This window comes from Entelurus aequoreus, linkage group LG07 (assembly GCF_033978785.1).
Source record: "Entelurus aequoreus isolate RoL-2023_Sb linkage group LG07, RoL_Eaeq_v1.1, whole genome shotgun sequence".
In the NCBI taxonomy this organism is placed as follows: domain Eukaryota; kingdom Metazoa; phylum Chordata; class Actinopteri; order Syngnathiformes; family Syngnathidae; genus Entelurus; species Entelurus aequoreus.
The window spans coordinates 38,171,228-38,183,559 of NC_084737.1; the positions used below are offsets into that span (position 1 = coordinate 38,171,228).

A 12,332-nucleotide genomic window follows, 5' to 3' on the forward strand; every position below is an offset into this window, starting at 1 on the left:
GCAGGTAGTGACAGGCAGGCCCAAACGCATAGTGAGGGTCTGCTCGGAACGTCTGGCAGACTCTCATATCACAGAAAGTTTTAATTCTCATCTCTGGAAGAACTTTGAACATGTTAGGAGGGAGGTACTGGACATTGAGTCCCAGTGGACCATGTTCCGTGCCCCTATTGTCAAACAGCCGATTGGAGCTGTGGCCGCAAGGTGGTCTGTGCCTGCCGTGGCGGTAATCCCAGAATCCACTGGTGTCTACCAGCGGTGACGGACACCTTCAAGCTGAAGAATAAGTCGTATCGCTGCCAAAGAGGCAGCAGACAGGTACCGATAGGCCAAACGGTGTGTGGCTTTGGCGGCTGTAGAGGAAAAAATTTGGATATGGGAGAAGTTTGGAGAAGCCAAGGAGAACAATTTTCAGACAGCTTCGAAGCAATTCCAGACCACCATCCGGCGCCTCAGGAGGGGGAACTGTTAACACTGTGTATGGTGGGGACGGTGTGCTGCTGACTTTGACTGGGGATGAAGTGGATCGGTGGAAGGAATACTTTGAAGACCTCCTCAATCCCACCTACACATCTTCCAATGAGGAAACCGTGCCTGGGGACTCTGTGGTGGACTCTCCTATTTCTGGGGCTGAGGTTAAAGTTAAAGTACCAATGATTGTCACACACACACTAGGTGTGCGAAATTTTCCGAAGTAGTTAAAAAGCTCCTCGGCGGCAGGGCTCCGGGGGTGGATGAGATCCACCCGGAGTTCCTTGACGCTCTGGATGCTGTGTGGCTGTCGTGGTTTACAAGACTCTGCAGCATTGCATGGACATTGGTGGCGATGTTTCTGGATGGCAGAACGAGAGGGTGTGTTCTAACTATAGTGGGATCACACTCTAAGGCATGGGTGTCAAACTCTGGCCCGCGGGCCAAAATTTCACTTGGCCCTTGAGGCGATATCAAATTAACACTAGAGCTGGCCCGCCGATTATATACAGCGGCGGTGCCGTGGTAATTCTCATACTTGCCAACCCTCCCGGGAGACTCCCAAGTTTCAGTGCCCCTCCCCAAAAATTGTCACGTTCACTTGTCATCCAGTCCAACGAGTGCTGGCCCAGTCACATTATATGTGCGGCTTTTGCACGCACACACAAGTGAATGCAACGTATACTTGATCAACAGCGATACAGGTTACACTGAGGGTAGCCGTATAAACAACTTTAACACTGTTAGAAATATACGCCACACTGTGAACCCACACCAAACAAGAATGACAAACACATTTCGGGAGAACATCCGCACCGTAACACAACATAAACACAACAGAACAAATACCCAGAATCCTTTGCAGCACTAACTTTTCCAGGACGCTACAAGGTGTGTGTGTGTGGGGGGGAGTACAAGCGGCTGAAATTAGTTTCCTCCGTCGGGTGGTAGGGCTCTCCCTTAGAGATAAGGTGAGAAGCTCTGTCATTCAGGAGGAGCTCAGAGTAAAGCTGCTGCTCCTCCAAATCGAGAAGAGCCAGATGACATGGTTCGGGCATCTGATCAGAATGCCACCCGAACGCCTCCTTGGGGAGGTGCTTAGGGCGTGTCCGACCGGTAGGAAACCACGAGGGAAGACTCAGGACACGGAGGAAAGACTATGTCTCTCAGCTGGCCTGGGAATCCTTCAGGATCCCCTGGGACGAGCTGGATGAAGTAGATGGAGAGAGAGAAGTCTGGGCTACTCTGCGTAGGCTGGTGGCCCCGCGGCCCAACTTCGGATAAGCGGAAGGAGATGGATGGATCTCAAATAGTGTAAATTTGTGTCTGACTTGTAAAGAGCTGTTCACATCCAATCTCCAAGCAATCTGACAGAGTTTGAACTATTTTTAAAGGAGACATGGCAGGGAAATTTGTAGTGTTGTAATGTGCCTGCCTGATTGAGACATATCCACAAATACACAGTGCTATGATTGCAGCCAAATATGCATCTACGGGGCGGTATAGCTCGGTTGGTAGAGCAGCCGTGCCAGCAACTTGAGGGTTGCAGGTTCCATCCCCGCTTCCGCCATCCTAGTCACTGCCGTTGTGTCCTTGGGCAAGACACTTTACCCACCCGCTCCCAGTGCCACCCACACTGGTTTAAATGTAACTTAGATATTGTGTTTCACAATGTAAAGCGCTTTGAGTCACTTGAGAAAAGCACTATATAAATGTAATTCACTTCACTTCAGTTCACTAAATGCGGTGTTTTCTTGTTTTACGTGTGTTTTTTCGTCTCGTGTGTGTAAGTGTTCGTCGCGTTTATCTGCCCCACGGCAAACATACAGCCGTGAGGGACTGCTCGCCATAGGCAGCACCGGAGTTAAGGACTTAAACCCGGCGGACGTCGAGGTGCTACGAAGCCTCGGATTACTCCGGCGGCCCACCACAACACCGACCCCCACAGCTGCTCCGTGCCCGCAGAGGAAGCGCCGCAAGCGGTGTGCGAGAAGGCGGAAGCGCGGCAAGCGCGGAGGTATCCGAGCCAGGCTAGCGGCTAGCCCAAACAAGCCGGCTATTCCATCCATCCTCCTAGCCAACGTACGCTCCCTGGACAACAAACGGGACCACATACAGCTCATCCGATCCACACAGAAGACGGTGAGAGAGTGTTGTGCTTTTGTGTTCACTGAAACGTGGCTCCACGACGGCATCCCGGACTCCGCCATCCAGCTCGACCAGCTAACATGCTATCGGGCAGACAGGGCCCTCACTGCAGGAGGTAAGACCCGCGGTGGCGGGGTCTGTGTTTACATCAGTGATGCATGGTGTAAGGACACTGTTGTTACACAGAAGCACTGCTCAGCCCTGGTGGAGTTCATGTTTTTAAAGTGTCGGCCTTTCCACCTACCGAGGGAGTTTACAGCCATTCTACTAGCTGCTGTTTATATTCCCCCCTGCTCTAACAACAAGGACAGAGACAGGGCACTATCTGAACTGAACTGTGCCATCACCGAACACCAGACAGCCCATCCAGACGGCTTCCTCATCGTGGCTGGTGATTTCAACCAGGCTAACCTCAAGTCAGTGTGTCCACAGCTACATCAACACATTGACTTTCCTACAAGAGGTAATAACACACTGGACATGGTCTTCACCACTCAGAGAGGAGCTTACAAGGCGTCACCCCTCCCCCACCTGGGTGCTTCTGACCACCTCACTGTCATGCTAATGCCAGCATACAGGCCGAGGGCTAAAGTCACCAGACCAGTTCAGAAGCAAGTGAGGGTGTGGCCAGTGGATGCCTCCTCTACTCTGCAGGACTGTTTTGACACCACAGACTGGGACATTTTCAAGCAGGCAGCCACCTACAACCACCACATCGACATACAGGAATATACAGAGACTGTCACTGCATACATCACTAAATGCATCGATGATGTCACAGAGACCAGGACATCACGGTACGGGAAAATCAGAAACCATGGCTGACGGGGGAAGTCCATAGGTTGCTGAGAGCCCGGAACGCTGCCTTCAGAGCAGGAGATGAGGCTGGCCTGAGAACAGCCAGGGCCAACCTGAACCGTGGCATCAGAGATGCTAAGAGGCAGTACGGCAGCAGGATAGCCCACCGCTTCAGTGACAGCAGAGACACCAGGAGCCTGTGGCGGGGGATCCAGACCATCACGGACTATAAACCCCGACCACAGACCTGTGACAGTGACACCGCTCTGCTGAACAGCCTGAACGAGTTCTTTGGACGCTTTGAGGCAAAAAACAGCACGCCTGCACGGAAGACTCCACCCCCTCCGGATGACCAGGTGCTGTCCCTGTCTTCGGCCAGCGTGAGGCGTTCCCTCTCCAGAGTCAACGCACGCAAAGCTGGAGGCCCGGACAACATACCTGGTCGTGTGCTGAGAGACTGTGCAGCGGAGCTCACAGATGTCTTCACGGACATCTTCAACACCTCCCTGAGCCAAGCTGCTGTTCCCACGTGCCTCAAAGCCACCACCATCATCCCGGTTCCCAAGAAGGCTTCCCCATCCAGCTACAACGATTACCGTCCCGTTGCACTGACGCCCATCATCACGAAGTGCTTCGAACGGCTAGTCTTGCAGCACATCAAGTCCATCCTCCCCCCCACCCTGGACCCCTACCAGTTTGCATATCGGGCCAACAGATCGACCGATGATGCAATCTCCACAGCCCTCCACTCAGCTCTCACCCACCTGGACACTAAAGACTCCTACGCCAGGATGCTGTTCATAGACTTCAGTTCAGCATTTAACACCATCATCCCACAGCAGCTGATTCACAAACTGGACCGGCTGGGGCTGAACACGTCGCTGTGCAACTGGCTGCTGGACTTCCTGACTGGGAGACCACAGGCAGTCCGGGTCGGCAGGTACACATCCAGCACCATCATCATGAACACAGGGGCCCCTCAAGGATGTGTGCTGAGCCCCCTTCTCTTCACCCTGCTGACCCACGACTGCACGCCGAAGCACAGCACCAACCTCTTCGTCAAGTTTGCGGACGACACAACTGTGGTAGGTCTCATCCACAATAACGATGAGACCGGCTACAGAGACGAGGTGAGCCAACTGGCCACATGGTGCGGTGACAACAATCTCTCTCTCAATGTAGAGAAAACAAGGGAGATTGTTGTGGACTTCAGGAGAGCGCACACCCAGCACCCTCCTCTGACCATCAACGGTGCGGTGGTGGAGAGAGTGAGCAGCACCAAATACCTGGGTGTGCACATCACAGATGACCTCTCCTGGAAGACCAACACTGCATCACTGGCCAAGAGGGCTCAACAGCGCCTCTACTTCCTCCGCAAACTGCGAAGAGCAAAAGCCTCAGCCTCCATCATGCACTCCTTCTACCGGGGCGTCATTGAGAGCATCCTGACCAGCTGCATAACTGTGTGGTACGGAGGCTGCACGGCGTCCTGCCGCAGGACGCTGCAGCGCACAGTTAGGGCAGCTGAGAAGATCGTCGGTGCCCCCCTCCCCTCCCTCCAGGACATTTACAACACACGCCTGTCACGCAAAGCACTCCGCGTGGCAGGCGACATCACACACCCCTCACACGGCTTCTTCAGACTGCTGCCATCCGGCAGACGACTGAGAAGCCTCCGAGCTCGAAGCTGTAGGCTGAGAGACAGCTTCATCCATCAGGCTGTCAGGAAGCTGAACTCTCTCCCGGCCCCCCCCCCCCTTCTCACTCTGCCCTGCAATCTGATCTGAACTGTGAACTGAGACACTACACCCCACCCCCCCCCCCACTCACCCACACACACACACACACACTCACACACACACACACACACACACACACACACCATCTATCACTTAGCCACTTTACTCCGGACTCAAAATGCTGCTAACTGTTTTAACTGTTTACACTGTTTACATTGCACTTTGCACTCCCATCTGAATACTTGAATACTTACGTTGCAATACTGTATATACAATAGATAGATATTATAGATATTCTGGTATTATCTTCTTCCCCTGTATATTTTTCCCCCCCCTCATGCGACTGTTTAAATTGTTGTCTTTTTTATTCTTCTTTTACACTTTATATTTATAGACACCGTGGTTGTGAGAGGAACGTAATTTCGTCCACCTGTATGTCCTGTACAAACAGTTGTTTGACAATAAAGCTGACTTTGACTTTGACTTTGACTAAATACTGATCTGAAGGGGGTAAATACTAAAGCAGTCATTTATTTTGGGGTTTTGGAGTTTTTCCTTGCCCGTATGTGAGTTCAGATCATTGTGCAGCCCTTTGAGGAACTTGTGATTAAGGGCTAGATAAATAAACATTATTTGATTAATTGATTTACATATTTCATTTTAATTGACAATAAGGTGTAAAAATCTGTTATGACTTTGACATAAAATTTGTTTTGTGAAAATTTTTGTCAAAAAAGCTAAGAACATGATTTTATTCATTAAAGCAATAAAAGGCTGAGCAAGGCACTGTTCATGTACGGTATAAGCTATTATTCAACTCTTGATGCCCTGCATCTACTCGGAGGATCACAACCTTGTTGTGGTCAAGGAGCTTTCATGTCTCAGTGATCCCAAGAGCAATGCTGATGGGAGCTTCGGCTCCTTTAAGGGTTACCCAAACCAGACAGGTCAAGGGTGAAAGTCCAGACAAAGAGTGATCCACTGGCCCTCCAGGTTGGGGGTTGGGCACAGGATTAACAACCCTGTCGTGTGAAAAGCAAATATGTTACGGAAACAGCAACGAATATAACCGAAACTTTCTGGCGTGATGGCCTCCAAAGTCGTCAGTAGATGCATCTATGAATGGCAGTGGTGAAAGCAATAGAGGAGGGAAAGGAATCCATGGCAGGAAATCGGAAGTCCTAAATAACAAATGTAAAACTAAGATTGTTTTTTGGAATGTGAGTACAATGTATGAAAATGGGAAGCTAGCACAAGTTACATCAGAAATTAGGCATTATCAGATTGATATTCTTGGAATAAGCAAATGTAGATGGACAGGATCCGGAAAGAACCTACACTACGAGGGAGTTGCAAATCATATTGAGTAAAGGAGTTGAAAAAAGCTTAATGGAATGGAAACCTATCAACAATAGGCTGAAAAGAAAACAAATAAACACCACAATTCTCCAATGTTACACTCCAACAAATGACAGTGATGATCTACATAAAGATGACATCTACGATCAGGTACAAGCTGAACTAAATGGCATTCCAGGACATGACATAAAAATTGTAATGAGAGACTTAAATGCAAAAGCAGGAAATAACAAAACAAACAGAGGGAGAGTAATGGGAAAACGTGGCTGTGGAACCATGAGAGGTAATGGTGAAAGGCTGAGTGATCTTTGTGCTGCCAATGATTTGGTCATAGGAGGGACACTCTTCCCACAACCACATGATAAACGATACCTGGGCGGTCACTCCTTGACGTCAAAGTGATAAAGGAGGCTAATGCCAGCAATGACCAACAGCTAGTTGTAGTGAAGATAAGTCAGGAGTTAGACAGGGATGTGTCATGTCTGCGCTTCTCTTCATAATCACCATTGACTGGGTCATGAGGCAAACAACTGAAGATCACCCGAGAGATATCAGATGGTCAATTTTCTCCAGGTTGGAAGACCTCCATTTTGCAGATGATCTTGCATTAATCTCACATACACACCAGCACATGCAAGCAAAGACGCCACACCTGTGTGAGTTTGCACAACAAGTTGGCCTGAAGATCACTGAAGGCAAAACAGAAGTAATTACTTTAAATAACCCAAACCCATTGGCAGTACAAATAAATGTAAATTATGTCTCTACAGAGGAATTCAAGTACCTTCGCACCATTGTCAGACGTGATGGGGGAGCAGAAAATGACATTAGAAACCGCCAAAACATAGCCAATATGTCCTTCAGAATGTTGAATAATGTATGAAGATCAGAACTGTAAAGTACAAAAACAAAGTTGAGACTATACCAGAGCTGTATCCTTTACACCTTGCTATATGGATCGGAGTGCTGGAGAATGACAGAGAAAAACCTCAATAAACTCTCAGTCTTCCATACAAAGAGCCTCAGAAAGATCCTTCAAATTTTCTGGCCTCGCAAAATCACAAACGAAGAACTACTCACCCAATGCAAACAAGAGTACATGGGAACCATTGTCCTGAGAAGACGATGGAAATGGATTGGACATATTCTCAGAATGGATGCTCTGAATATCACTTGTGTAGCTCTTCACCGGACACCTGAAGGGAGCAGAAAACGGGGACGACCCAAGAACACCTTGCGCAGAACAGTAGAGAGAGAATTGAAGGACCTAAATAACACATGAGATACTATTCAGAAACTGGCCCAGGACCGACAGAAGTGGAGGACATTCATTGCTGTCCTACATGCTGATGGAGGCATAAAGGGCAGTAAGTAAGTAAGATGCCCTGCATACAAAAAGGTAAACATTTGGCAATACCACACTTAACGGAGCTGTAAAAAGATTTGAACGAGGCAAAAAGCAGAACATGACCGAATTTATCATTCTAAGATTGGGAGAGTTTATAATAAGGCTTGGGAAGGGGAAATCGATGAGTGGATCATCATCTTGCCAGAACACAAACACATCCAGCGAACAGAGGTGATGAATAAGAGCAAGACGACTCTGAGGAGTCACAGCTCTTTCATTCCTTCCCTGGCCATACAGAGCAGAGCACAGCTAAATATACGTGCTTTAATAGGAACAGATTCAGTACCGTATATGCATAACAATCCTGCTTATAACGGCACAAACTGAGACCTGGTACTATTATCTTAGCTGCATTCGGGCGGAAGGCAGAGTACATCCTGGACAAGTCGCCACCTCATCACAGGGCCAACACAGATAGACAGACAACATTCACACTCCCATTCACACACTAGGGCCAATATATGTATATGTATAAATATATATATGCATATAAACACACGCACACACAGGACATATACACATGTATAGCGTATTTTCCGGGCTATAAAGCGCACTGGTATTTAAGACTCACGCACCAAATTTTAGAAGAAATAAATATGTTTACATATATTAAATGAGATATACACTGGTAAAAATATTTCGTAAATGTTTATTTAGATACAATACCTTAATTGTTTCCAAACGGTGCCTGTAACACGGCAGTGGCTTTTTGGTGAATTTACAAAACTGAAGCAATACACAAAGAATGCTATCATAAGTTAATATACTAACACACACACTTGTAAACGTGTTAGCATATTTGCTAATGCTAACGACGCAAACCTGATTGCATTTCAATAAGACGTAGAAATATGCATGAAAACACTCCTACAGACATCACAAATGGGACAGTTTAGTAGGTATGAATTGTTTATATATATATATATATATATATATATATATATATATATATATATATATATATATATATATATATATATATATATATATATGTATATATATATATATATATGTACATATATACGTATATATACATATACATACACACACATATATATATACACATATATATACATATACTGTATATATATATATATATATATATATATATATATATATATATATATATATATATATATATATATATATATATATATATATATATACATACATACAATGATTTGCTAATCCTTTTCAACCTATATTCAATTGAATGGACTGCAAAGACAAGTTACTTAACGTTCGAACTGCAAATATTAGCTAATTTGGAATTTGATGCCTGCAACATGTTTTAAAAAAGCTGGCACAAGTGGCAAAAAAGACTGAGAAAGTTGAGGAATACTCATTAAACACATATTTGGAACATCCCACAGGTGAACAGGCTAATTGGGAACAGGTGGGTGCCATGATTGGGTATAAAAGCAGCTTCCATGAAATGCTCTGTCATTCACAAACAAGGATGGGGCGAGGGTCACCACTTTGTAAACAAATGCGTGAGAAAATTGTAGAACAGTTTAAGAACAACATTGCTCAACGAGCTATTGCAAGGAATTTAGGGATTTCACTATCTACGGTCTGCAATATCATCAAAAGGTTCAGAGAATCTGGAGAAGTCACTGCACGTAAGCGGCTAAGCCCGTGACTTTCGATCCCTGCATCAAAAACCGACATCAGTGTGTAAAGGATGTCACCACATGTGCTCAGGAACACTTCAGAAACCCACTGTCAGTAACTACAGTTCGTCGCTACATCTGTAAATGCAAGTTAAAACTCTACTATGCAAAGCCAAAGCCATTTATCAACAACACCCAGAAACGCCGCCGGCTTCGCTGGGCCTGAGCTCATGGACTGATGCAAAGCGTAAAAATGTTCTGTGGTCTGACAAGTCCACATTTCAAATTGTTTTTGGAAACTGTGGACGTCGTGTCCTCCGGAACAAAGAGGAAAAGAACCATCCTGATTGTTGTGGGCGCAAAGTTCAAAAGCCAGGATCTGTGATGGTATGGGGGTGTATTAGTGCCCAAGGCATGGGTAATTTACACATCTGTGAAGGCACCATTAATGCTGAAAGGTACATACAGGTTTTAGACCAACATATGTTGCCATCCAAGCAACATTATCATGGACGCCCTTCCTTATTTCAGCAAGACAATGCCATTCCACGTGTTACAACAACATGGCTTCGTAGTTAAAGAGTGTGTGTACTAGACTGGCCTGTCTGTAGTCCAGACGTGTCTCCCATTGAAAATGTGTGGCGCATTATGAAGCGTAAAATACGACAACGGAGACCCCCGGACTGTTGAACAACTTAAGCTGTACATCAAGCAAGAATGGGAAAGAATTCCACCAGAAAAGCTTCAAAAATTGGTCTCCTCAGTTCCCAAACATTTAATAAATGTTGTTAAAAGGAAAGGCGATGTAACACAGTGGTAAAAAAGCCATGTTGCTGCCATTAAATTCTAAGTTAATGATTAATTGCAAAAAAAAATTATGTTTCTCAGTTCGAACTTTAAATATCTTGTCTTTGCAGTATATCAATTGAATATAAGTTGAAAAGGATTTGCAAATCATTGTATTCTGTTTTTATTTACGAATTACACAACGTGCCAAATTCACTGGTTTTGAGCTTTATTTATATAGGTGTGTAAAAATTAATCAGTACAAACCTATTTTTCTGATTCTGATTAACTTCAGAGGTATGAATACATTGTTTGGCGAGCGTCTGGATTCTATGTGGTATGAATCGGTCGTTGTACGGTTGGAAAGTCATGAATCGATTGCTTGTAGATCTGATACAAAATATGGCCGTTTTAATCTTGTGAGACTTCTGTGATGACGTAATACGAGAGTACCACGCGATGTAAACCAATCAGAAGCAACCTAAGGTGGGTCTTTGCGTCTTTACTTTTTACACACCTCAGCGCAGTGTTGTCAGCTTGCCGATTTTCTCGTTAAATCTAGAATCTTTCCGAATCCACTTAGTGAATTTCTTTCTCAAAAGCGACAAGCGGAAAATCTTGCATTTTTTGGGGGATGTTTGGAGACAGGAAAGCACCTAACACTCTAATGTCCACGTACAAGCAGCGCTGCTGTGATCCTTTCCACAAAGGCTTTCCCTGTCTACTGAATGTCTGCTCTTAGACAGCTGGTACTGAAAACACATTTTGTTGTACTTTTAAGTGCAATCGCAATTAAATCCATTCCATTCTCATCAGAGCAGACAGGCGAGGCACACCCACTCTAGGGGGGGAATGTTTACGCAAACAATAATACAAAGATATAAAAGCTAAAATAAGTCAATATTTTTAAATAAACACGATAAAAACCTACGTGTTAAATATGTGTCTGAATGTTCTCAAAGAACACGCTTTAAATACGTGACATGACGCTGGCACATCCCGGCTGAAGAAGATACTTTTATTCATACTATATTTAGTCATGTAAAAATTTTACGTCCATATGTAACAATTGAGACAACATCATTGACATGTAAATAAGCAATTTAAAATAACTCTGTTTGCATTAACAGTAAATAGTCAAAGCAGTTCACTAAAATAGCTATGTTTTTGTAGGTCTCTGACTATATCATAATACTGTCATTCAACAGCAAGTAGCAGTGGAAAGTTGTAGTTGTCGGTTGGATCCGGAGCTCGACAGTCACTAGCGCTACCTTATTAGCATGTAAAATTCTCTACTTCTACTGTATTTACATTTCCACATAGCTTAACAAATTGAAATTTTGGTGAAATTTTTGAAAAGTTGGGGCTTCCGGTTCCGGTTCACCGTGCGTGACTGCTCGCCGTCTGTTCGCTGTTGCGAAAAAGGCTAAGTATCGCTCTATCTGTGTGCTTTTAATTGTTCTACAGCTTTCTTTATCACTTCTCAAACATATTTAGTGGTACTATTTAACTTGCAAATCACCCGATCTCTGTCCCACCACCCTTTCCTCAGCTAGCTAGCTGCTAAGCTAGCGCGGAGAAAGGCAGCGCCGGTCAGTAGGAAGCTACTCCCGCAGACCGCGACCACTTCCCTGAGGACAGCAGGAACTTCACTCGGTGACAGAAAACACTGTGAGTAATGGCTTCCTGCGCGTCTTGCACCATACTCACGGAGAGGTTGGCTCTGCTAGAGGGCCGTGTCCGCCAGTTAGAGCAGAGTAATGTCGTAACTTTAGATGTTGCGGACACATCTGTTAGCGTTAGCTGTAGCGAGCTAACTAGCCCAGCTTATAGCAGTCCTAAGCGGCCTACAAGCTACGGTGTACCGGTTGAGACGCATAATAGATTTAGCTCTTTAGCTAGTCCTACACCCCAGTCTACCGGGCACCACACCTTAGTCATAGGGGACTCCATCACCCGAAACATAAAGCTTAGCAAACCAGCCACAGTAAAGTGTATCTCCGGGGCCAGAGC

General features: G+C 45.5%; 1 protein-coding gene across 5 annotated transcripts in view; it reads right to left on the reverse strand.

The window, feature by feature from the left end:
* Nucleotides 1-12,332, reverse strand: part of spryd3 (SPRY domain containing 3) — a 174,766-nt gene that overhangs the window by 99,357 nt on the left and 63,077 nt on the right. The window contains exons 8-9 of one of the 5 annotated variants that reach the window (XM_062053513.1): nt 7,593-7,779; nt 6,993-7,478 (exon numbers count right to left, since the gene is read on the reverse strand). The exons of the other annotated variants lie outside the window; for them this stretch is intronic. Coding sequence (XP_061909497.1) covers nt 7,462-7,478; nt 7,593-7,779 — 204 coding nt within the window. The 3' untranslated portion in view covers nt 6,993-7,461. Of the gene's footprint in view, nt 1-6,992; nt 7,479-7,592; nt 7,780-12,332 lie in introns of those variants that run through there. 5 annotated transcript variants of the gene reach the window in all.